General features: G+C 39.5%; 1 protein-coding gene across 8 annotated transcripts in view; it reads left to right on the forward strand.

The window, feature by feature from the left end:
• Positions 1-27828, forward strand: part of RBMS3 (RNA binding motif single stranded interacting protein 3) — a 977979-nt gene that overhangs the window by 511941 nt on the left and 438210 nt on the right. For 6 of the 8 annotated variants that reach the window (XM_050938458.1, XM_050938456.1, XM_050938459.1 and 3 more), the window contains one exon: positions 3714-3880. In XM_050938458.1, the coding sequence (XP_050794415.1) occupies positions 3714-3880 (167 nt within the window). The remainder of the gene's footprint in view (positions 1-3713; positions 3881-27828) is intronic. The other 2 variants (XM_050938457.1, XM_050938463.1) reach the window with 1 other exon arrangement.

The following is a 27828-nucleotide window of genomic DNA, read 5'->3' on the forward strand; positions in this document are numbered from 1 at the left end:
CAGAATGCCAGAACCAGGAGTGGAACTCAAGAATTCCTGCTTTTGGGCCTATGCTTAGGTCGCTAGACCATGCTTAAGGTAAAGAGGCCACTGTTTGGTAGCAAGCATTGTATGTCTGGAGTCCCTTCAGCCTATATCTTGCATGCAGGCTGGTGATCAGGGCCTTCACCCTGTTGGGGGCAAAGTGAATGCTCTTCTGTGCCAGCACATGGTCTGGCTTTATCGGTTTAGGAAACAAGAGGCTAAAGCCTTCTCCCGGACTGGGTCTCCAACATGGCAGCCAGCCACATGACTATATAAAACTGAATATTGGTAATCATCATTTTGTAGCTTGGTGTAAATTCTCTATAACATTTTGGGATTCCTAAATTGATGTCCATAAAAATTAGCAGTGTGTGAATTGAGATTTACATGTGGAAGGGTAGAGAGGACCTATAGCCTAGTCCAAACAGACATAGGCCCCGATCATGCCACATGCAGTCAGACATAGGCCCATTGGCTTAAATAGGGTTCTTCCTGAATGCAGATGTCAGCCTGTGACTGTACATGCAGGATTGTGGCCAACGTTCGCTCAGCTGTAGTCTGAAAGAATTTCCATCCTAGCACTTGATTCTCGTTTACACTGAGGGCACATTACACTGCTCTGGCCTTAATATCAGTGTGAATGTATACTTTATATCCTTTACTCTGCAGAGTGGCACAAAGTGGCCATAGTTTAAATTAGAATCAGGCACCTAGTGTTTTGCTCTGTGTAGGAGGATAAATATCTGATACTGAAAGGAAAATTGCTCTTTATGTTTGAAAGGTATATCTTGTCTTTTCCACTGAGTTTTGGGACATTTGCTTAGTGTGGAAAAAATGCTATTTGCATATTGAACCCAAGCTAAGATGTATTATAATAATAATTTATAATTAACATGCATGACATTTTATTGACTTGTAGACTGTGTCCCTGCCCTGAATAGCTTACACACATTCATTATATAAATTCAACCTAAAAGGGGATATAAAGTAGGAACCATGTTATCTTGATCTTTGTGCATTACTAATACTTAAAAGCTGCAGAATTGGCATAAGGAAAAATGGAAGATATATTGTTTCAGCTTTTTGTGTTCTAAAGCCACACATTCACTGTAAACAAATTGGCTGCTGGCTGGTGTTCAAACCAAAGAAAAGGTCCATGGAGGAGAACCAACCCCAAATAGTATATTAATCAGTAGTGAGGTCCTGTAGACCTCACAAATCTATTGCAGAGCCCACAAAAAAGTACTTCTGGACATGGACATGAGCTACTATTTTGATAGCCATGTCTTTATGTATTTGTTTGGGGTTACAGTTTTATAAATTCTTACCCAAGAGTACTGTTTCTGCAAGGGAGAATTTAATTCCACAAAGCACCACAACACTGGGAAAGCCTCTTGGCTGATTCCATAGTATCTTCCCAATACTACTGCTTTGAATCTCTGTTTCTGGGAATGACATTGCAGTTTGAGAGGGTAAGGCCCTGTGATAAAAATTATATGCAGAGAAATATGATACCCACATATTAAGAGCCTATGATTGTCAACAAGTCTCCATAGATTCTGAGGGAAACAATTAAATGCAGAGTTGTTCATTTTTCCCTTTGCGATGGCTCAGACTGAATGTGCTTCCTAACCAGCGTACCATAATGCTGTTTGTTAAACTTTTTCTCTCCTGAGAATCCTGCTGAACCAGATCACAGCCAGGCTAGACAGTAGGGATGTATATAAATCTTAACACTTGATTTTGTGTTTCCCTTTGGTTAGTTTAAGTGAGACAGGCTGGGAGGAGGGAGCGAGAGTGATGGGGGAGAGAAAGGAAACTTTGGAAGTGTGTTATTCATGTTTATATTTCATCCAAGACTCTCAGTGAGCACAACTTCATCTACCATCTATACCTGCCTTAACTCTTCTATATTTTCTGTTCTTCTAAATAAAGGTAGTTGGCTGCTTGAAAGTGTTTTAAAGCTTCCAGTTTAAAAAAAGTCCAGCTACTGAAGACACTGATTTAGCATATGCATAACTTTAAGCACGTTGAGTAGGGCCAGTGAAGTGAAATGGACTATACATGTGCTTGAAGTTAGGCTTAAATGTTTTGCTTAATCAAGGTATAACTGCAGAAGTGGAGTATCTGAGTGTGAATGGATGATAATCATCACACAACTGTCGTCACAGCTAGACACCAAATTGCTTTAATTTTGCCTGCATGGGCTTATTAGTATGTCATCATTAACGCACCATCGGTCTGACATCTAGTCACTGCTGATGTCTCCGGGCTGCTAATGAAATTCAGTGTTTTGCCTGCACATAATGGGTCTTCCTTCCCTCACCTAGTTGACCACTTAGCTTGGTACTTCATGGCTAATGCTGCAGTTTCTATAATTGGCCAAACCAAACCATCACCTCTAAACACTCTCAAGCTTTGGGAAGTTCTAATCTAGCTCCGAATTTTGTAACTAGGCTCCTTCTTTAACTCTGAAAAGGCTTGTCATCCTTTTTGTAAAACTGGATCATATTTTTCTTTCTAAGAAATAAAGCTGAGTAATGTTTTGCAAATAAGAATGAGAAATAAGTACAGTGTGTGGCTCAATCAGAGGTTTTAGGCAGCTAAATTTGAAAGTTGTTGCCTGTATTAGAGGTACTTAGGAATGATTTAAAACATAGAATCATAGAATCATAGATTATTATGATTTTATGTATTCTTTTCTAGTAGGTATTTGTTGGAGGGTAGGGGAACGTATTGAGCACATTGTTTGCCTCATAAACCTGCCTCCATTTGTAAGTGCCATTTTTCAGCTAGGTTGTGTGACTTGTGCATATTCATAGATTTTAAGGCCAGATCACCTAGTCTCTGACCTTTCGATACTGTCAAGACCATCCAATCTACACCCAGCATAAAAGCACATCCGTTGGGAGCCTTGTCTTTCTTTTCCTAGGGCTGATAGCTCCTGTTGCCTTTTTATGCATGTGCTGGATACACATCAGATTCCTGGTAACAGCTCTCACACCTACTTTAAATCTCAAGATAATACATTTCCTCAGTGACCTCCCACACTGAGTGGGTCTTAGATACCAAATTCACAGTCCATTTTGGTCAATTTCACAGTCGCAGGATTTTAAAAATTATAATTTTCATGATTTTAGATATTTAAATCTGATTTTTCACCTTGTTGTAATTGTAGAGCCCTGACTCTACAATAACCTTGCGGACCCCCCCACAACCCACTTTTAGATTGGGACCCCCAGTCTGAGAAACGCTGGTCTCTCCTGTGATGTCTGTGTAATATAGGGTAAAAGTACACAGAAGACCAAATTTCGTGGGTAAGACCAGATTTCATTGTCTGGGATGCATTTTTCACGGCCATGAATTTGGTAGGGCCCTAGTCATGGAGTAGCTTGAGTTAAATCATGTGCTGTGTGTCATCTTCATTTAATAAATGTTGTTCCTAAATATTCAGCATGGTGGTGTCATATCTTGTGAGTAGGATAAAGTGCATGTATAATCTATCAACTGCTATTAATTCAGATTTTAAAAAATAAAGTTCATTGTATATTATTGTAAATAAATTCCGGGCCCAGAATTAATTGCAGTATGTGTGTGGCACAGAGCTACCGTGAATTCATAGCAGCTTCGGTAAGACACACAAGCTGGTGATGAGTTTATTTTCTAGTAACAGATTTTTTTGTTTTCAGCAGTCCTATGCACCAGCTCCCCACCCCATGGCTCCTCCCAGCCCCAGCACAAACAGCAGCAACAACAGCAACAACAGCAGTGGGGAACAGTTGAGTAAAACCAATCTGTACATTCGAGGCCTTCCACCCGGCACCACTGACCAGGACCTTATCAAGCTGTGCCAACCGTAAGTGCCATTAAAATATTTCATGTCCTCCAGTTTGAAATGAGTATGCTTGACCATCGTATTTATAGGGACAAATTTCCAAGCCAGATTTTAAGCTTGTATATATAGATTTTATATTTTCAAAACAAGAATTTAGATGCATGATGTACCTGGTAGTGAAAGATGAACATCAAGGATAACACCGACTCCTTTAGCTCAAATGGCTGATGTCTGTGCTTGGAGAGCTGAAAATCTAGGGTTCAAAATCTACTGACATCCAATTAATTGGGAGTCATGGCTTCATGAGACTGAATTTATTTTTCGATGTTTTTTCTTTTTTACTTTTCTTTTGATTTAATTAATTCACATAATCAGAAAACATCTACTATGAGAGATTTTTAGTCAAAGAATTATGATTCATGGCAGAACACACAAAACACAACAAAACACATTTGTCACATCTTTTGATTGCTGTGTCTTATTGTCAAGTCTGAAGTTCGAGAAGTATGTTACCAAGTGAATATGGGCTTGTACCAAAATGTCCTCTTAAAACTGATGATGTAAAAATGTCACTCTCTTATTCAACAGATCTGCTCCCTGTGTATATTTGGAGTAATTTCTGCCAACTGTAGTGACAAATATAAGTTTTACTGATCTTTATTTCTGTTAACACTGCAGAGGCCACATAGCTAAATTTTGTTCCTCTGGTACATCATTCACAGAAATGTTTGCTAAAATCAAATCACAGGGCAGTTACCTTAGCAAATGAGTTGATTATAATGGATAATACAGGTATAGCTGAGGGTATAATTTGATTTGCTGAATCTTTATTACTGGTGGTGATGCACAAGAAGGAAGTAACCCAACTTGTCTTTCAGATCCCATATTGAGTTGTTAAGGCCGGAAATAAAAAAAATATATATTTTTTGTTGTAGAATGAGAACAATGGTAGGAAAATAACAGAGACAGCAAGTATGGATTCCAACAATGCTGTATTTATATTCTCCCCCCCCCCCCCCCCCAAAGTTGAATGGTACCTTTAAGACTTTCCATTGCAAATCAGCATATCAGGTAGAGCTTGATAAATGGATTTACTAGTGTAAGAATCAATCTGAGCCTAGACCTAGAATTGAATAGAAATTGATGCTGCTTTGAGATATATGGTAAATTAAATTAAAATACATGCAAATATTATCCAATGTGATATGCACTTCCTAGATTTGACCAGAAATACTGTGATAGACACTTTGTATGACGCTTGGCAGGTCTGAGGAAGAAAGCTCTTAAAACATATTTTTTTTCTTCTGCAGTAACCAAGGGAATGTTGAAAATGCTTGCAACTGAGTAAATTTCTCATAGTGCAACATTTCCATTTCCAATTTTACTCTAGTAGGATGCTTACCCTTTAAACTACACTCAACTTTCTTTTAAGTGCATTTTGGTGTATGGCTATAAAAATAGATTCTATTTTAGTTAAAACCATAGAAAAACCATGAGGTTTTGTGTTTGATAAGATGAGTGGCTGCTTTAGTTAATCTTCCTGACCTTTATACATTTCCATTTTTTGTTTTTATGTGGTATGCACTGCACGCTGAATAGAAAATAGCAGACTGGAGTGCCATTGATGCTCGTAGTGCAGACTCCACTATGAGTGATGTCAGATATTTTTGACAAATGTACCGACACTATCAAACCTTTTATCAATTTAAGGGTGACCTTGTCACAGTAATCTGTCAAACTGTTCAGATATAACAAAAGGAAAAGAAGTCATCATGAACTCCGCAGTAACCAAGTAAATAAGAAAAATAAGAAAAATGTTACTGGAACGTTTTGTTCTTTCTTGTATGGTTTTGATCCTGAAAATCTCTGTTCAGAAATGTTGCTTTAAGCTTTATTTTGCTATGCAAAGCACTTAAGTTACAGTGCATCTTTTGGGACTTTATAAACTGGTGTGATTGAAAAAAATAAACCAGGAATATATGAATAGTAAAGGTAATCTTCCTTCATTTATGCATCACGTCTTGGATTTTCACATAAATTGAGCAAGAAATCTCTGAAAATATGACTTTAGCTTGCTTTGCACTTTTTAAAACATAGCCTTTTAAACCCATCTCAATCCACATTCATAATTCCATAATTTAAAAATTTGGTCATAACTAATGCATGCAAATAATATTTATATACTAATATTGCCATTTATTCCTAAAACATACCCAGTGTTTTATAGCATAATTGTACGACCCATTGTTACATACATGTTCCTCTTAACTCAGTCAAAACATGATGTTTATTAAAATTAAGATAAACATAATTAACATTTAATATTTATAGATTGTAGAATGAAAAATGTATAAAGTACTGTTTTAAACAAGCAACATATAAAGTTCCTTTCCTAATCTAATCATACCTTATTTTTATACAAAATAATGTGTTTCACCTAGAAGAATCCCAAAATTCTCATAAAACTTTACATAGAAATCTCTTTGGCCGTCACTAACGTATGAGGCACATCAATAAACTATTGCAATCCCAGGTGAAAATAGAGCTGATCAAAAAACAGACAAACAAAAGCAAATACACAAAAACACACCGTTTTAGACATTTGAATTTTTTGTTTGTTGTTTTTAAAGCAGAATTTTCACTTTTCAAAAATGTTCACAATTTTTTAGTCAAATATTTTCAGGTTTTCCTTATTTCTCATTTCTCTCCATTTTTTCTTTATCCCTCCTTTTTATTTTCCCATTTCCTAGTTTGCCACTCAAAAAGGGGCTTAAAAAAGGATAAAAGGTGAGAAGAAAATGAAAAATATTAGTTGTTGGTTTTGGTCATAAAAGAGTGGACAATTTTGAAAAATAATTACTGTTTTTTACAAAAATTGTTTTGCTTGAAAATTTTTCACCTGTTACAGGGGAAAATGTATTATACTAAGAACATGTATTCCTATTGTGAATTTTTAATATATAAATATATTTTAAAACTGTGAAATCCTGTGAGCTTTAACAAGTTGTAGTTGAACATTTTATACATTTTTGGTTATACATTTAAATATAATAGCTCAAATTTGCTTTCTCTTAGGATTGCTATGTAGTATTATGAAGGTTGCATGCATTGTGAGTACAGTCTCTGTCTGCTGTGCTCTAGCCATCAGTTTTTCAGTGCTAAATCCATCCTTTAAATGCAATTTAACCTACATTTTACTCAGTCTTTGACTTTAAAACTGGTTTGGTCTAATACTCTAGATCAGCATATGGTTGGATTTAGTACCTTACCGCCTTGTACCTGAAATATACCTTCAGAAATCTTACCATATCCATCTACTTTGTTTTCCTTGCTTGGATTAGCTATCTCTTTATCACCCGGCAATGTTTGATTTCTGTGTGATCCAGGCTGAAATCAAAGGACTGAATTAAAACAATAACAACAAAAATATTAAACTCAAAAACTGATAAGTCTGTGAGCCAGTCAGACTGAGTTGTGTGGAAGATGAGCCAGTATTTGGTATCTAAATGTTTTTCTAAGCGCAGAAAGTTTCTTGTTTTGCTGTGATTGCCATCGTTGTGGTTTTTCTTCTATGACTCTGAGCCATATTTTCTGTGAGGCAAAGGATCTTCTTCCCATTCAAAGTCTCATGGATTTGCTTAAGGGAGTGAGAGTCAGATTCCTAGTTTATTTTATTCCCTCTAGTTTTGTGATAGGAAAGACAAACAAGAGTGAAATAATTAAATTAGAGTTGGCCAAAACATAAGGGAAACCGAGGTGAAAACTTTTGCTGTTTTCCCCTCTTTTTTTGGTCAAAATTTTTGTATTTTTAAAAGTGGTTCCAACCAGTTCTAATTAAAATAAAGGCTAAAACAAGGTATAACCTATCCACAGTAAGATTCAAAATAAGAAAAAAAAAAAAGTCACCACCATAGTCTCGCATCTTCCAAATGAATTCATGATATAATGACAATGGACCAAATTCAAGCATAGTGTAAATGGGTGTGCTTAGACTGTGGGTGAAAGCCAGTGGCAAAATTCCCATTAGCTTCAGTGGAGTCAGCATTTCACCCAGTATCTGCATTTGACCAGTTAAGTAGCAGGTCTTTGCAAGATACAGTGGAATGCAGAGGTTCAGATACATTAAAGCTAGTTACCATTGTATCCATGTTACAGTATAATCTGAACAGAGGCCTGCAATCTGCACCCGCCATTGTATTTAGCAATAATTGGCACTCTTGTATACTTTAGCATAGAGGCCATTGACTGAAGAGGTGAGAAAAGTGAGTTAACCTCAGAATGATGGAGCTTTCTCCCTGGATTACCTGGTGTTAGAACTATTCAGGGAGATGTAGATTGATTCCCGCTTGACTCTGGGTGTCCAGTGTTTCTCATTTACTACACTTGAACTGTTCGATTTGAGCAGAGGAAACTAAGGTCTGAGGAAGAGAAATCTCTCCAGGGAAACCCTAGAAACAGCCAGATTTGGGGGGCAAGTGAAGGTTGTGATTTTCATTGTTGTTTGAATTACCAATAGAGTCAAATCCTAAGTAAAACATATGTTTGGACTAAATACAAAGTTTGCAGATTCTGTTCAGGACTGTGAGGGAACACGACTGGCTTATACTTGTCTTCCTCAGAAACGGTCCATTTGGAATAGTGGTGAAGCATATTGATAGCATAGATTAAGCAAGCTTGCATTGCTTGTATCTCTCTCTTGTTTCAAGCTCTTTAGGGCAGGGGCTGCACTTAAACATTAAAAAGAAAAAACATAATTTGAACTTGATAGTTTTTTTAAATTGAAGAGTGATCATGGGCTCGGTAACTAATTTTATGGATGTCTATATTATTATTTAAACAAACAAAAAAGCAAACCAACCTAGTGACGTAGAAGTAGTTTTTTACCCTGTGATATGAGACCTCTGCATGGTGGTTGTTGTTGTTGTTACTAATATTATAAAAAAATTGGACTTCTACCTAAGGTCCACATTGGTATAATATAATGAACTTTTGGTTTCAAATACCTGCATCTTAACTTCAAAACTGTGTTGACTCACAGCTTTGTACTCCGATGTGTAAGCTGAATGTCTTTGTAATGTTTAAGTGCAGGATTTGTATGTATTATTTTTTCTTCACTGTGCTACTCTTTTAAAAACAAAGAAATGAAAAACCCTAGTAAAATTGTTTGTATTATCTCCCTGTTACTGTAGTTCCTGAATATCTTAAATGGTTAAAGACAAACATTAAAATTTCCCCTGATAGGCAATGAACTAATCCTATCCTTAGCCACCCCTTTTTGTCAGAGAAACCAAAACCTAGGTCAACAAATGCCCAGAGCATTGCAGAGTGTTCTGTCTGGAACATGAATGTTGTCATTGTAAGGAAGAAAGGCACAAAAATAACTTAGTTGAGCTAATAAATGAACACCTGCAACATTACCTACTTAGGATGTAGCCATCATTTCACTGGAGCGTGACCGAGTGTCAGTAAGAGTTTCTGATTCCCTTTCAAGTTGGATGAACATAATTTAATAGAGGCTTGTGGGAGAGGGAAGAATTCTCGTGGTTTGGTGCAGAAAACATTTTTTTCCCCAGATGAATTATAATTCAAGTCCTAGGGGTGGGGGAAAAAACTTGAGAGTTCTTAACAGGAATATTGTGAGTTTCTGTCACTGTGTGAAGGGCACTGCTATAATCTCTTGTTTGTTTATTGTGGGGGGGAAGGCTTCGAGAAATGAGCAGGATAAACAAATGCAATGAGCTTCTTCGACCTGTTTGAGAATGTAGTGTTTCCATTCTTTCATTATATTCTTCGCTGCTACACTCCCCCAGCATACTTTCTACATGCAGCCAGTCAACTGTAACAGCACGGCTGGATATGTCCATTAGACACTGAGATGTTTGCTTATCATTAATGTAAATGTTTAAGAATCTGAAAACATCTACGGCCCTAAACCATCCAAAGGACAAATAGCATTTGTTATTATTCTATCAGGAACCATAGTGGGTGATTCACAAACTCATCTGACAGATGGACATGTGCTCTATATAGGAGACTTACTGAATGTGAGACACCATTGACTAAATGTCTCCCCTTGCTGCATCACAGCCCAGATTTGCTGACCTGATGGAAGTGCTGCAATGCTCGCTTTTTTCCCCACTCAGACTTGCAGGAAGGAGGTGGGTGGATGGGCTGATAATACAGCAATTTGATCTAGAGAGTTTATGATTAGCCTCATTTTACTGTGGGGAGTCCCATAGGCATACAAGTATGTTATCAATATATTATATATAAATATTGTCAGTTTATTTTTTTATGAAACACCTAGAATTTTTAGGCACTGTGAAATCGAAATTATCATGATTTTCTCTTAAACTTTGTTTTTATTATTTACACTAACAAAAAAGACAAACCAAAGGAAGGCTAAGTGTGGGCCATATCTGCGTGTGTGTTCATGCACATGCATACTTTGTTCAAAGCAGAGTGGAAACTACATTTGCTTGCAGGTGTACTTAGGAAAATATATGATTATTTCAGAACTTACCTTGGCTTGGGAGAAGAAACTACATTATTAAGAATTCTTTACTTAACCAAAACTATAAATATACAAGAATTCTCAGACCAAATATTAGACTGAGATTGAGCCATTATTGAAACTATATTACTGTTTACAAGAGATTTAGTGGAATTTAATAGTTTTAAAACTTAAGAAATTCACAGCTATGGTTCTGACACCAGCCATTACCTTGTTCCCACAATCCCTGCCTGCCTTCTTTCTCTGTGTGGAAACCCCTCACCAGTAGTATAAGCAACTGTAGTTTATTTTAATGAGTATTGGCCTGATTCAAAGCCCAGTGAAATCAGTGTTAAGAAACCCAATGTCTTCAATGGGCTTTTCATCAGGCCTTATGAATTCCATCAGCATTATTATTTAGTCATACTACAATACATAACCCACACCATCTCTTATAGCCTTTTCGTCTTATATAATGTTTGTTCATACAGCTGCATAGGGCTTTATAGAAAGCTAAAGTCCAGGTCCCTGTCCCAAGGAATTTACAAATTGTGGGCCTGATTCTGCAGTCATAACTTACACTGAGTAGTACTTATGGAAGTATTACTCAATGTAAGGACTTCAGAATTGGTCCTTGTGTTTGAAATAGGAGGATTCAGGGTGAGGTGGCAGGAGGAGTGAGTGAGTGAAGGAGATTTACACAAAATAAGGTAATGCAGTGGCTTGTTTTAACACCATATGCATCATGTTCTTTCTATTTGCCATTCTTGGTTGGCCAGGGAAGTACTTTGAAATGGAGAAGGTAACTGTCCATAGCAGATAGAAAGGACTACCAGAGGGATGAGTATGTCCTCTTTCTTCCCAGCTAATGGAAATCAGAAAAGCCTTGAGTGGTTAGTACTGAATATTTGGAGTTTATTTGCTCCCTTTTGGGGGCCTTGTTGACAGAGTGAGCCCTGGGGACAGGGACTTAAAGTACCTTGTAGTTGGGACTTCAGTTTTCCTCCCTGACTGGTGAATCTGCCCACCAGCATGCAGGTCCAAGCTGAGCAAATCAATGGGACTGTTCATATGCTCGCAGATAGGGTGTTCTTCCTGAATGGGGGCCTTTAAGTGAAAATCTCATTTCATTGACTGGGAGTATTGCCAGCCCCACATCTTCAGAAATCATTAGACTGGCTTAAAAATGATGTAGTTTTAAAAAAGAATAAATGGTGGGTTCTTTTATTTGCCTTCTGTGTTTTGAGTCTTTAGGGGGTCACATTTTGAAGCTCTTCTCCACAACCTTCAGGGCAAGAAACCCACTTTTTTAAAAAGTGAAAGCTGAATTTCTCATGTAATCACGTGACTCCAGGAGCTGGGGCTTTTAAGAAAAAGAATCCTAAAAAACACACAGCTCATTATAAAATCCTGAGAATTGGCAAGACTTGATTTGTCTTACTCTCAGTAAGTGCTTTGCTTATGCACCTACGTGCACGCAAAGGCCCATACAAATAAATAATAAAAAACAATCAAGCTGTTTGTCCACAGAGCAGGATGGAAGGGACCATAGTCCTTCCCAGCATTAGGGAACCAGAGAAGACTTTGTGGCTCCTATACTCTCACATAACAGGCAATCAAAAGACAATGTTTCTGTCCTCAGGGCATAAATTCAGAAGGTTGGGTCAGGAGTTGGGAATTTGTATTTGCCTCTTCCCAGATATTTCCTAGGAAAACCACTTAACTTTGTTTGCCCTCAAAGTTCCTTCTTATCTGACACATTGTTAAATATAGTCTTTGAAGCTCATTAGACTTCTTGAGGTTCACACTGGCCATGTCTCCTCCCTAAAGAAGTTACAGATGATCCCACCATAATACATAAGTTTTGCATTTAAGAAATGGACTCAAAAGATTCTTAAATTAGATTCAATAAGATTTTCCAGGAATATTGTCCTAGTTGTCACACTTAAAAGCAAATGACAAGTGTATGTGTACACTGCATATGCAGGTGTGATTGTAGGGCAGGTAGGCTTACCAATGCTAGATTTTACCTAGCTAGCCTGGATAACAATAGTAGTGTAGATATGGTGGCCCTGGCTAGCTACTTGAGTACATACCCAGACTCCCCAGCAGGTTTGAACTCGGGTAGCTACTCAGTAGTGTAGCCCACATTGCCATGTGTACACTGCTGTTGCTACACTTGCTAGCTAGATTAGAGATTCTGCCTGTCAGTGGTACAGTCGCAGTTATGATACGAAAATGATCAGAGAAAGAAGCAGGAGATTCTTTAATTGAACTGTAGTGTCGCTCTCTAACTTCCTAAAGAGACTAATCTCCCCTTGATGCCTGTGCCTAGCGCTAGTTAATTTTCACTAATTAACATTAATGGGAATTATGTGCAGGGCACTGAGAGGAGAATGGAGACCCCTTTGATGTTGATGGCATTTGTGTAGCAGAATTTCTTCCATAATCTCGCTCTTTGCAGATAAGATGCAAACAATGTTTAGTCATTTTCAGAAATATGTTCTCCTTATGCTATGCTGTGAGCTAACAATAATCGTTATAACCAAAAGTCAGGAAAGCCAAACAACCTGGACACCACTTTAAGCGAAATGGCAAAAATCTCACAGCATGCCTGGAACTTCTGTACAAGGGGAAATGGGAGACTGGCTATAACGGCAAAGCTGTTGAATATTATCAGCAATAAAACAAAGATGTCATTGTATTCAGCTGCTATATTTTCCCGTACCGCTTCAAACAGGCATTGACAAGAGCTCTGCACTATGTAATGTGCAACGTCCTTCATTGCAAGTATTTGGTAACTTCCCAGAATGATATGTGGAACAAGCACTTCTGTTAGGCGTGTATTAGAAACCCGAAAGACTAAAATATTATTCAAAAGCTGCTCATTGGAGAGAGAAGTTCTCAGAGCTTTATCAGCTAAGGCGTCTGTCCTTGTTCTGAAACAGAGACAGGCAAAATGGAATGACTGGTTGAAGTTTCACATTAAAATGATGTCAACATGTCTGGGATTTGAAAAGTTTTATTTTTCTGCAAGTGTGTACTCTGCATATCCCATTGGCATCTGAGCTTCATTGAGCAGGGGCCATCCTCCTTAAGTGTTTGGAAAGTGCTTAGCTCAAAGTCAATGCTCCTGCAAATAAATACAGTAATGGTAATCTGGAGCACACGTAGACCCCCGATTCTACAATGAGCTTCATGCCAGTGCACCCACAGTTGACTCTGTTGATTTCCATGGAGCTTCATGGAAGCCCAGGAGTCTGCTCATGCTGAAAGCATTGCAGGATCAGAGCATTATCAGTATATCGTTTTGACAGGTTTAAGTGTAACATTTATGTTCCTTACAGAATGGTGGTCATATAAAAATTAGACAAACTTCCTATTCCACAGCGTCCATATTCAGAGACACCATATATTCCCCAGGTTATAAGCTAGTTGTGAAACTTCAATTATTTTGATTAATTCACTAAGTCAAGAAGAACATAAATATTCTAGCTGTTTTCTAATGGGGACCTGGCAATTAGAAGGAATAAGGGGACATCTTGGAATGATCAGATGTGGTGTGCTGGTTTTTTAACAATAACTTATTATTATTATTTGAGGTAAGAAACAATTTCCTTTTTATCTTTAATAATCATTTATTATCATATACCTGTGGGTTAATCATGCCGGTTTTGTGTGCCCTTAAAATAATATAACTGCAATGTGTAAGAGTATATTTAACCAACATAAATTATCCACAGATATCTAGCCTGTTTCTCACTGGCATTTACTAAGGCAGTAGGGGTGGCAGGGGTAGCTTGGTGGTTTGAGCATTGGCCTGCCAAACCCAGGGTTGGGAGTTTGATCTTTGAGGGGCCCGCTTAGGGATCTGGGGCAAAATTAGTACTTGATCCTGCTGCTGAAGGCAGGGGGCTGGACACAATGACCAATCCCTTCCAGTGATAGGTGTATCTCCATTAATTTAATTTGTAAATTTTATAATTTATAAAAAATCATTGTATTTGGGTACTAGAGTTGGATCAAAACCAGAACCTTTTTTTCACTAGCTTTGAAGTTTGATTACTTTGGATTGTAAACCAGGTCTGTATTCATTCCTAGTTTAGTACCATGAAAGCCTCTCTGACTAGAAAAAAAAAATCCTAGCTCACCCATTTTATGCACATGGACAGAACCTAAAAGCTTACTTTTTTTTTTAATTAATAGACTTTGTATCTGAACCATCCCAATTTTAGTTTGATAAAACTAAAACCCAAAGACTAGCCTACTCCATAGCTCATCTCTGTGTCCCTCTTGATTGCTGTATTGAAATGAGCATTGAGTTTAGGATTGTCCATTAGATGGACTATGGATGTGCATTTTTAAAATTACTCTACAGTAGATTAGCACAAACATTTCAATATGCAGTTTGTTAAATGCATTCTCCACTGCATAGCAAATGAATGAATATATATCACGTGCCTTGTCATACACCTAACACAGAAAGCTGAAGAATTCAGCCAGGATACATCTATTGAGGCGCTTATAAAAACATTAACAACTTCTAAATTGAAAACAACAGTGTATTTTTTTTGTTAAAAAGCAATGCAGCCAGTGATTCTGCTCACTTCCAAATATAATAATTGTACTAGTGGAAGTGTAGTAGTGGAAGGCTATAATGGTATAGCTATTAAATATCAACATTGAGACAAATGTTTTATTGTATTTAATCACAAGATTTGTCGCTATCACCAATAAGCAGTAAAAAACAAAACAAACAAACCAACAAAAACCCTGGCACTGTGTAATATGGACCCGAATACTTAGTATTTGATAACTACTGGCAGTTGCTTGATCTGTTGTCATTTTCATTACACTTTGATTTAAAGAAAAAGAGTTTCCTCTTAATTATGAGACCAGCTGTCCAGCCTTTTCTAAGTCCCCTTTGTGCTGCTCCCACATTGCAAAGGGGACTTAAATTTGCTGTTAAGGCAGCAGCTGAAAAGGCCAGCCAGCCCTACAGGTGTTTCACATCAGGGAGGTGAGTATGTCAGGATAGGAGGGGGTGGAACCAACACACCATGTGTGTTTTGTGGGTTCTGATCAGTGTAGCCAGGCTGTGGGAGCCATTATTTGCCAGCACAATTTAGAGCAGCCCTGAGTATAGCTCTGTCACACTGAAACTAGGTATGTGGAACACTCTTACACTGACTAATTTTATTTCCCTCCCCTTTTTTCCTGCCTTTCTTTTCTTCTATTACTGTCCTTTATTTTTATCTTGTCTTCATTTTTATCTCCAGGTTTTTTTCTGTAAGAAGTGTTTCTGCACCTCAGTAACTTTAATAATTCATTTGGTAGCCGCTGGTCAGCAAATTATAAAAGAATCCCTAAAATCATATTTCAGCTACTGTACTAGAATTGTTTGACATCTCAGAACCATTGAGCATTTTAAAATCTGGAATCCAGCAGCCCTCAATCTCACATGGAAGCCAAAATGTCAGAGTTTCTATCATTGCAGATTGCAAAGTCATGTTTGCACCATAGTATACAGGGACTGTCAGCTATGAAAGGAGCTCCTCTTGTCAGCACATCAAACAATGAGCACTCAGCATTTGCTTTAGAGTTGCCAACTTTCTAACTGCACAAAACCAAACACCCTTGCCCTGCCGCCTGCCCTGCCCCTCCCCTCAGGCACCACCCCCACTCATCCCATCCCCTCTTCCTCTGTCATTCGCTCTCCCCCACCCTCACTCACTTTCACTGGATTGGGGCAGGGGATTGGGGTGCAGGAGGATTTGAGGGCTCTGGCTAGGGGGGCAGGTTCTGGGGTGGGGCCAGAAATAAGAGGTTCAGGGTGTGTGGGCGGTGAGGGCTCTGGCTGGGGGTATGGGGCCAGGGATGAAGGGTTTGAGGTGTAGGAGGGGGCTCTGGGCTGGAGCTGAGGGGTTCCGAGTGTGGGAGTGGTCTCAGGGCTAGGGCAGGGGCAGCGGTGTATTATCACCTAGGCCAACAAATTTGCAGGGGTGCAAAATTTGCTCGTGCCCCCTCTCCAACTGCGCCCCTTCCCCAAATCCAAGGACCACCTCTGCCCCCAGGTGCGCCATGCTTCCCTCCCTCCACCTTCATCCCAGGCTTGCCATGCAAAAGCGCTCAGAGGGAGGGGGAGAGAGAGAGAGAGAAGCAAAAAGCGGCACGCTTGGAGGAGGCGGAGCAGAGGTGAGCTGTGGACCGCGGGAGTGGGGAGTAACCCGGGGGGGGCCGGGAACCACTCCCCGCTCCAGCTCACCTCCCTCCACCGCTGCCATCCCCTGAGTGTGCCGCAACACCTCTTCTCCCCACTCCCTCCCCGGCTTGCGGTGGGGGAGTGGAGGTGAGCTGGCGCGGGGAGGGGGCCCAGCAATTTTTTGAGGGCCTGGGGTGGCAAATTTGTTAATCCGACACTGGACAGCGGGTTGGAGTGCAGGAGGTGGTGCAGGCTGAGGGCTCCAGGAGGGAGTTTGTGTGCGGGAGGGGGTTGGGATTGGGTTTGGGGTGTGGGAGGATGTGCGGGATCCAGGAGGGAGTTTGGATATGGGAGGGGGCTGGGGCTGGGGCAGGGGCTTGGGATGTGGGCTCTGGGAGGGAGTTTGGATGTGGGAGGGGGTTCAGGGCTGGGGCAGGGGCTTGAGGTGTGGGCTCTGGGAGGGAGTTTAGGTGCGGGAAGGAGTTCCAACCTGGGGCTGGGATTTGGAGTGTGGGGTGTGGGTTCCAGCCAGGCGGCACTTACCTGAGGTTGCACTGCTTGGCAGCACATTGAGGCTAAGGCAGGCTTCCTGCCCAGCTCCACGTGGCTCCCGGAAGTGGCTGGAATGTCTGGCCTGACTCCAAGGTCCAGGGACACTCAAGGTGGGGGCAGCGCGTAGAGCTTCCCTGGTTGCCCCTGTGGCTAGGTGCTGTAGGAACATGTCAGCCACTTCTGGGAGCCATGCGGAGCCGGGCAGGGAGCCTGCCTTAGACCCACTGTGCCACTGACTGGACTTTTTAACTGTGCTGACGGAGCCTCCAGGGTCCCTTTTCGACTAGGCATTCCAGTCGAAAACCGGACCCCGGCAACCCTAATTTGCTCTTAGTGACAAACAAGTGCATGTCTTCCTCTTGAGGATTTCATTGAGAGCTTGGTGTGCAGAGGGCTTGCAGGATTGGGCTCCATGCCAGCAGTAAAGTGCTCTTCACCTCATAATGAGGTAGCCCTCTAGTGCTGCTATCAGAAGGCATGCAGCTGGTGCACTTAACAGTTAGAAACAATATGTGCAGTAAAATACATTCTCTCATTACAGAGAAATCCACTAATGCTAGCATGAAGAGCTGTGGGTAATTCAATCACATCCACAAAAATGATATTTATATAGCATTAAGGAACTGGCACAGACGAGCCAAAGACAGGAAATGAGAGAGTTCAGGCTTGAACCTTTATCCTTAACTCACCCCTGTTGTGCCTAGCTGTTCTGGAGTCTCCATGCAGTGGTCTGTTTTACACATCATATTATGGGATAGATTGTCCTTTGTTTGTGGAGGTTTTCCTCATCCAACACCAACCAGCGTTAGTGGGAGTTATATAAAGAAATCTTTGTGTGATTTATAAAATAGAACTGGATGATGTTTCAGCCTTAAATGTGAATTTCTTGGCTTGGGCAGTTTCCCACCCCTGCGTTTCCAAAGTGTTACATCAGGATTTAACCACCTGACTCTTTGGAAACCCAGATGGAGTCTTGCAGCTAAATCCCTTAGCCCACGTTCCAACTTATGGTTTTAAGGTTATTTTAAAAAGTGCTTGTCTCTGCAAATTTTCTTTTTTCAACTCTCTCTGAAACTATTTTTGAATGCTGTGTATTTGAGGGGTAGAAGGACCTAGAAGTCAATGGTGCTATGCCTTATTACACCAGCTGAGTATTTAACCCTGTATTTCTACGTTGTAGTTCACCTTGCTCTTTACAATGTTTTCCTTTGAGGAGGAACAGGTGTTTGCACTTAAATCTTATCCATCTCTCCTATAAACAGGGGATTGGGTTGTGCCATCCTTGTTCACGAGGACTAGCACCTTACTCCATATATCATTCCACTGAAATCAGTGGGACTACTCACCAGGAAAGATACTACTCAGTGAGGCAGATTGTTACAGCCTTTACTTGACTATGCAGGAGAATAAGGGGATGGGTGGCACAGCTTACCTTACATCCCTTACACCCAGTCTGCTCTCATTGAGACTGCAGCTGTAGGGCAGGAAAACAGGGTTACTTGCCTGATAGTCTCTGCTGCAAGCCACTGGGTAGGGAGGGAGCGGAAGGGGCAGGCAATAGGAGGAGCCTTGGCTTCCTTCCCTGCTTGCCCACAGAGGAGTAACCGGCCATGGGTACAGAAGGGATAAGATGCTCCCTGAAAAGGAATGAAGTAACTTAGCCCATTTCCTGGTCTCTACCAGAGCAAGGGAAGAGTAGAGGAAGGAATGGTGCCTCTCTGTGTCACAGCTCGTTCTCTGGTTGCTCATGAGATGGAGCAACACTGTCCTTTATTCAGGCAAGTTTTAAAGTTACAGTCTACTCCAGTGAGAGTAAGAGAGGCAGAAAAAGGCCCAAGAATAATTTTACTGTCATAGCTGATTTTGAACCACAAGAGAGACAAGGACACTAAACAATTTGAATATTCCCATCAGGGGAGCAGCATTAATAAGAACAATTTAGTTATCTTGTAGAAAGATCTTAGGACATGTAAACATACATATATCTTTAAATCTCAGACAAGAAGATGATTCTCTTCCATCTGTGCTCAGTGTGTGAGACTAACATAGAGATAAGATAATTTTCCCAAGACTGTGGAAGCTTGAATAAAAGAGTTATTGTCCCAAGGATGTGGGAAGAAAAAAGAAGCTGAAGTGTGAAACTGGGAAATCATCTTAAAATTTCTCAAGAGCTTCAGACATAGAATAACATTTAAAAGGCATCTGGAAAAAATAGTGGATTTAGAGCATGATCCAAAGCCCACTGAAATCAATGGAAGTCTTTTTACTAATGTCAGTGGACTTTGAATTGGGTCCAGAGTGAGCCTAGAGCAAGAGGCAGCTGGGAAATTAGTAAATGTAGTAGTCGTCTTTTTTTTTTTCCTTTGGATACTGATCCAAGATGAATATCTTTTGAGTACTTCCATTATCTATGAGGGTGAAGAGAGAGGTGCCTAGGCAAGCAGAATGATTGGGTGCTCATGCTCATTTGTGAGTAGAATGTTGTGGTTATGTAATCATTGGGCCTGATCCTGCAAACACTCATGGGGGCAGTCCCATTTTATTCAGTGGTACTACTTATCTGAGTATAAAGTTACTCGCATGCATAAATGTTTGCAGGATAGGGACCATTTCTGACACAACTGTTTATTTTAGTATCTGTTTATTTGACTGCTGAGAGATTGGCCACATATTCATACATTGTTTTCTCAGTCCTGGATTGCTTTCATAGAATCATAGAATTTCAGAGTTGGAAGAGACTTCAGGAGGTCATCTAGGCCAATCCCCTGCTTAAAGCAGGGGTGCAATGCCACTTGCTTGTTGGTAGAAATGCACTGATTTTCATTCATTTTTTAAATTAAAAAAATTGACAGATTACAGCAGATTTCCATTTGGACAGAATATATGTGCTATGGTTGTTCATGATACTTGGAATAAAATAGGTGGAGAAAATGTTTATTCCCCTCTGTAAATGGAATTACCCATTCTTAAGTCTAACACTATCTGTTTTCATAGGGTGGGAATAAAGGCAAATAAAGTTTCTACCTTGGGGAGATTACTTTCTAGGATTGACACACACAGGTGTTAAGTAGTGCTTGTCTGCATCTGAGGATATCGCTCGTTTGATGAAGGTGCTCCAGTGTTGACAATTTTTGTGAGTCTTGCAATATTTAGTATGTTTCCTAAAACATCAGCTCCTTAAGGCATGGGATTAGCCAAGAATCCCTGCTTTCAGTTTTTAAAAAGGTAGGTTTCTAGCCTTCATGGTAGTGGAAACAGGATTGAAAATGTTACCTGAGTGCCCTCTGCAGGCAACTGCCTCCCAAACCAGAGGTCAAAATAGGAACCCCAAACTTTTTTTTAAATCATAATTTTAAAGCCACTCATGACGTTTTGGAGTCTACCTCAGAATTTTTCAGCATTTGGGAGTTAGCAATACTGCATCCCCTAACCGGCAGGCTGCAGGAAGACTAATATCTGTGCCTCAACTAATTACAGCTGCCCCTCTTAGATGGGCCCAATGCTTTGAAATAGCTAAGCCTGTGTTTTTTATGTGAACCTTAATTTAAGACTTTGTCTTTGTGCATTTGATGGTCTTGCAAGGACCTGCAGCCAGTAATAAACAGGAGACTACTCTTGGGGGGCCTCTAGGAGCTCTGCTTAAAATTCTACCAACAAACCGAAGGGGAGGTTTGGGGGAAATTCCCTGCTAGTAATGGAGTTTCTCTCGTCCCTGGTTATAGCTACATCATCCTTGCCAGAAATTTATTTCTGAATAATGGTTTTTTGCTTTTGAAATGGACCAGATTGCACCATATGGCAGGAATTTAAAAAAATTGCCCTGGATATAAGGATACCCTTGACCCTCCTAGAAAATCGCCACATGACTCATACGTCAAATTGCACAGTGCTATTCTCTCAATGCAGTTCTCCATGTAATTTTCAGGGACAAAGTATAAATAAGTTTCAGCAGAGTGCAGCTTAATTGGTTGGTTGCCAAGCAGTGCTCTCTCTCTCTCTCTCTCTCTCTCACCTTAGTTATGGTTATAAAATGGTCTTTTTGTTTAAATGGGAAAACAAATGAATAGACTGTAGTGGCTCATCCCTCCTTTCTGACAGCGTACATTCCTCACCTAATCCAGGAGTACAGTTGCCCTGCAGATATCATACAGTGTGTTCACAATATCCTTTCTACCACTAACTCTTTCAATATATTGTTCAGAGTGGAGCGGGGGAACAGTACTCTTCTTGCTTTCTTTATTGAGGGGTCTGCCTGGGAAGGACAGCTTTAGTCTCTTTAGGAAGCTCCAGAGTAGCTCTGCCAGAAGAAGCTGCCTAGAGAATACGTTAAATCAGTTCATTCGTTGTCTGCCCTAACCATGTCTCTTTACTGGTCAGTGATCGTCTTTTCGGGTATGTCTATACTGCAATTAGACACCCATAGCTGGCCTGTGCCTGCTGACTGGGGCTCGGGTTAAGGGACTGTTTAATTGTGGTGTAGATGTTCGGGCTTGGGCTGCAGCCGGAGCTCTGGGAGTCTACTAGCTTGTAGGGTTCTACAGCCTGGGCTTGAGCCCAATATCTACATCCCCTTAGCCTGAGTTCTGCGAGCCCAGTCAGCTGGTATAGGCCAGCTGGTGGTGGTGGTGGGGTTTATGGTGGTGTAGACATACTCTTTGAGCACAAGCCCCACTACAGTGACAAGTGCAGCAATCCCCAAAGGTGGCTTTGCACTGCTGGAGGCCCTCTGCCAAGATTGCCGTCCAGAGAAGCTGGCAAAGACGTTGACTAAGGAATTTTTGTGGGCTTTAAGATTTTTGCTCATCCAAGTCTCGTTGGTTCTCAGAAGGGCTGGCTGACCACCAGATAGCTAGCAGACATGATTATTATGCAGCCTTCTCTGCCTCACTTGATGTTATCCTGAAGTACAAAGTAAACACTCGGACAGAAAAATAATGAGCTAGATCCTGAACTCATGCAAATAGGCATATTGCACTGAAGTCAATTGATGGTGGCTGAGGCTCTGACCCTGGGTGCCTTTAATCCCCCATTTTTAATGAGACCTCCCTCATAGAAGAAGTTTACAAGAGTTGACACAGTGGAGCTAATATGGTCAATTATGTCCATCTGTGTTTAGGCAATAGTGAATTGAAAATTATTTACATGATATACTAATGGCTCCATCATATATACATGCTTAGACAATTTGTAAATGTTGTTGTTTAACCGATGAACCATCAGTAATGAAGTTGTATTTATTTACAGTTTTTAAAACATGTAAGTTTACAAAACATGTTCTATGTAGCCTATTGACCAAGTCTATGTTTAGTCTATTTTAACTTGGATTTTTGACCCAACAGATCATCTAACCAAAGGTGTTTGTCACAATTCCTCCTTTGGAACCCTGATACTGGCTGCTTCAAAAAGTTAATTATCACAGCTATTAAAGGCCTTGATTCAGGAAAGCACTGAAGCACATCCTTAACTGGAAACATTTGCTTAAATTAAAGCTAACCTGAATAGGGATGTTTTCCCCACTAAATATCAAACTTTTTAGACCATCTTAAAGCTCTGATCTGCAAACACGTGCCTAGCTTGACAAACCTGTCTCATCCCAAGGGCTTTAATGGGGTTTCTGACGTGCCTGTAGTTAAATATGGGCATAAATATTTTGAATATCAGGGACTAATTGCTTGTCAAATTTCTTTCCCCACCCTGTATTTAAGCTGCCTTTTGTTATACAGGTGCCAAACAAATAAGAGAGACTGAGAATCTTTTGCTTTTAAAAACATACTGTGTAGAATAAGGCACATTCTTGAGCCATGAACTCAGGGTTTTGCCCAGTTAAATTCTGGGTAAGGAGTGCAAGATTTTGTCCATAGAGTTGTAAAAGTAATCTAAATTATGTTTTCTGCCTCTTGAAAACTGCATCCAGGAAAAAAGTGTGCTCCCTTGCACCAAGAAGGTCAAAGTTCAGCCCATGGCAAATTAATAAAGCTGACATTTCAGCCCAGGAAATATGGAAATTTAATAGAGATATTGAGCAACGTGAAGCATTTCTATTATACTGACCCTGACAGTAATTTTTTAAAATGTAAAATAACCTGGAGAAATACACATATTAGCAGCTGCAGAATTATTATCACAGACAACCAAATACTTGGAATTTTATAATTTGTAAATAATGAAAGTCAGCTCTGTGAACTACAAAAGTCTCGCTCACACGTTTGATTCAAATGCCCTCTATATGAACTCTATAAAATGCTTTAGTTTTAAATTATCAGTTTGAGCTCACAGTCCCTGGAGCGGGTAGCTGAATTTCTCTTTTATTATTATTATTATTATTATTATTAATATTTTATTTTTGCTGTTGTTACTGGGGATGTGACTTCTGAGATCCTTTTACATTATGCTGTAGCCATATAATTCTTTTAAAATTAAATTGCTTTTAATGATTGGCAGAAAATTGTACAAGCACTGTATGTGCAGAGTTCTCTTGCATAATGAGGTTATTGTTAAATGACTGAATAGAATTAATATCAAGGTATTCTGGCAAGTTGATTCATACCATCTGTACTTTAACAGTCAATCCTACATAAGTAAGCAATATTCTGAATGGAAAATCAGACACATCAAAAGTACAGAACATCATGAAAGAACTTAGAAAATAAATGCATTTTGTACACAGGGATAATATTTTTTTGTCCATGGTATTAAAGTTCATTAAATTATTTATATTCTTCTTGAAGTTTGAAGGCTTGCTTAATTATCTTGTTCCAACTTTCCAACCTTATGTATGATTCTTTATTATAGAAATGTAGGGCTGGCAGGTACCTTAAAAGGTCATCTAGTCTAACTGCACTGAGGCAGGATTAGGCATACCTGGACCATCTCAAACCTAGATAGGTGTTTGCTTACCTGATCTTGAAAACCTCCAATTACAGGGATTCCACAAACTCCCTTGGAAGTCTGTTTCAGTGTTTATCTATCCTTAGACTTAGAAAATTTTCCCTAATATCTAACATAAATTTTTGCTTGCTACACTCAGTGAACATGGAGAACAATTGATCACCATCATCTCTTTAACAACCTTCTATTTATTTGAAGACTGTTATCAAGTGTCCTCTTCTCTAGGCTAAACATGCCCAGTTCTTTCAACCTTTCCTCATAGGTTGTGTTTTCTAAATCTCTTATCATTTTTTTGCTCTCCTGTGGACTCTCTCCAGTTTGTCCTCATCTTTCTTAAAGAGTTGTGCCGATAACTGGATGCAGTGCCCCAGATGAGACCTCACTAGTGCCAAGTATAGTGGAACAATTACCTGCCATATCCTACATAGGACACTGCCAAAACAACCCAGAATGACATTTGCCTGTTTACTCATAATCAATTTGTGATCCACTATAACCCCTAGATCCTTTTTTTGGTGCTACTCCCTCACCAGTTATTTCTCACATGATATTATTGAATTGTTTATTGTTGTTATTATTGATATCAGACCCATTCTGCAATTTATCAAGATCGCTTTGAATTCTAATCCTGTCCTCCAAAGAGCATGCAACTCCTCCCAGCTTGGTGTCATTGCAGATTTTATAAATCCACTCTCCACTCTGTCCTCCAAGTTGTTAATGAAAATATAGAATAGTACTGGGCCCAGAACCCATACTTAGTTTTATGGTATTTATAACTTCTTTCTTACGGTAAGTCTGGTGTTATTTTTTATACTAGGGTCTTAAAGATTTTACTAATGGAGGGATTTTTTTTGTAGTATGTAATTTTGTAATTCTATATTAAAAAGGCCGCCAATAGCCATCACATTAAATTGTTGATATTCTACAAGAAGAGTATGTAATCAGAACTAAAGATTCTCTGATGATAGAACTCCAAAAAGGGACATAGTTTGTCCAACCCTAGATCCAAGTATTGTGAATTTAGCCAAAAGCATGTTTGTAAATTGCTGCCTCAAAGGGAGGATTTATATTCAATATAACTGAGACGGTATAAATTACAAGCAGCATGATCTGGAGTAAACTGTTGGACTTTTTTCCCCTTGACGTGTAGCCCATACATATCTATACAATTGTTTGGCAAGACATTCATCTTTAACTAGTGTAAAGTAACAGTGTGTTCATAGATTTGTACATGTATTTCCTCCGATACTGCTAGCCAGATTCTCTCATCCCATCATGGCATTTCTGGAAAACACACATTTTGCTGGTTGTAGAATGATCTTTCATTAAAACATGTTCCATTTATTCACGAAATCACTACAGTCTTCCTTAAACACAAATATCAGAACTAGTATGGATGACTTTTATATAATGTGATACTTAGCTGCATTACTGTATATAAATATATTTCTATAAAAATGACTGGGAATGCATTAGTGGCTCAGACTCTAAAACTGTTCATTTTGTGGAAGAAACATGCAGACGTATATACACTATGTGCCTTGGCATGGGTATGAACAGACTTTGGTTTAAACACTGATTAATAATCATGTTTAGCAGAAACATGGATCTGATAACTTCTCCCACATCCGGAACTATACTCTGATTGATGAAAATGAAAAGGCAAGTACCGGTAATTTCCGATGTGTGCTGGTTATGCCCAGAGATCTGGTATTTTGGTGTTATATACACAGATTTTGAAAAGGGCACAACTGGGATAGGTTTCTGTGATGTGCAGAATGCCTCCTGCAAGGACTGAACATCACCAACTCTCACTGAAGTCAATGGTTGCCAAAAAAGCGTAGCACTTTGGATGAGGTGACCTAAACCTCACAGGATCTGTCCCCAATTGAACAAATTATATTTCCTGAGTAAAGGCAAACCATAAACTTCTTTCTTTCCTTTCCTTTCCTCATCCTGCCCTCAGATGTACAGTGTGTATCTGTGCAATTGAAACAACTTACGGTTTTGGGAGGCTGATATCTGGTTGATCTTCTGGAATTTGGCCAGACACCAGAAAGGGTAGATTTCCCACTCCGTGTATCTTTTGTACAATGCACAATAGTGAAATTTCCAAATAGAGGTTTGTTTTTTGGATAGCCCTGGATATAATTACAGGATATTATATAAAATGGGCAGATCTCAAACTCATTTGAAGAGTATAGGTTATTGATGTTCTGAGATGAAATAACCTTTGTATAAGGGACTGCTCTGATATGTAGCCAAAATGGAGCTATCTCACAGTTTGCTAAATATGGATGAAATGGGATGTCTTAAAAGAAGCACCTACCTCTCCTTGACTGTCCCTCCTAAACCTAAATCTTTACCTATCCCTGAAACTAAATCTTTCTGAGGTTTGGAAAATGTTTAAAGAGTAACACTTTGGCAGTTTCCAACATAACACTTTAGCCTTCCCATCATCCCACCCCCATGCCTACTTCTTATCTGCTGTGTGATTTCATGGGGCAGAAGGGAGAGACTTTGGGGCTCAGTATTTTGATGGTGGAGTCACCTCCCTAGAAACTGATCACTTCTCCACTCTGATAGCGGATCTCTTTAGAGCATGGTTGTGGCCTCCCTCATCTACTCAAGTCTCATTTTCTGAGGGTAAGAGGATGGCCTGGTTATCTCCTTTTGTGCAATAAGTAAGCTAGTGCAAGTTGTGTATGTATTTCATGCTGCATGATTGTAATAGTCACGATGAGGATATGAGAAAGGAGGTTATATGTTTCATTTCTTTGCTACTTAATCATCTTGGATTCTGCCGTTTCTGCTAAAGGTTGTTCATTTCTCATAAACGCCAAGCTTTTTAAAAAAATGGTTGCCTAAAATTTATGCTCCTATGTCACCCATATTTAGGCACCTAAATAAGTGGCCTGATTTTCAAAAGTGCTGTGCCATCTGCCATTGCCTTAATTCTGCACTGGTGGATGCTCAGCGCCTTTTGAAAATCAGGCCAATTATTCAGGTGCTTAAAGATGGACCAAAGCTGAACAGCCATTTTTGAAAATTTTGGCCATAATGTCATTCTCAGTTGCTATGTTGTTTATACTATATCCAGTAAAGAGATTATCCATTCTGAATTTGACAGTCAGAATAAAGCAAGTGGTAGAGGCAATAACACTTAATGATATGTGTGGGTTATACTCTGGGTTAAACATTTACCATATTGGGCAGAAATACAATCTTATGAACCCAACAGCCTGATTCCCTGACCTCCTCTTCCCCAAACACATGCACAGATTTATGAAAGTAAAAGTGGTGTAAGTTCTGCTACTGTAATCACAGGCAAATAAAAAGAAGTTTTTGTGGTTGCAGAGCTTTTCTTCAAAAGATATGGGGCTCTTTGATTTTTAAGGAAAAACAAATCAATTTTTAAATGGCTGAAGCAGTACGGTAAGTATCTTTCATTTGAAAAAGTACAGGATTAAAAATGCAGTTGAGCAGTAGGTGGAATACACAGAAATGATCATGTGAAAGAGAAATTTTTCAAGTGGTAGTCCACATAGATTCCACTCAGTGTGAATGTGCCCCATGTGTGCAAGATTGCTATCACATTCATTGAGCAAGTGTACACCACGAATAGAATCTGTATGGACGACACATCTCCATGAATGGCGGCTGTACAGTAAGATAAATAACCATTCTTACCAAATTCTATAAGGCATCTGTGGAGAATTTTTTCAGAAAGCTGTGTGACTTTCCCATCACACTATTGTCATAAAACAAACCCATGTAAGTTGTTTATATTTAAATTAATAAATCTGGAGGAATCTGGCTTTGGGGGTAGAGAGG

The sequence above is a fragment of the Gopherus flavomarginatus genome, chromosome 2 (genome assembly GCF_025201925.1).
Source record: "Gopherus flavomarginatus isolate rGopFla2 chromosome 2, rGopFla2.mat.asm, whole genome shotgun sequence".
In the NCBI taxonomy this organism is placed as follows: Eukaryota; Metazoa; Chordata; order Testudines; family Testudinidae; genus Gopherus; species Gopherus flavomarginatus.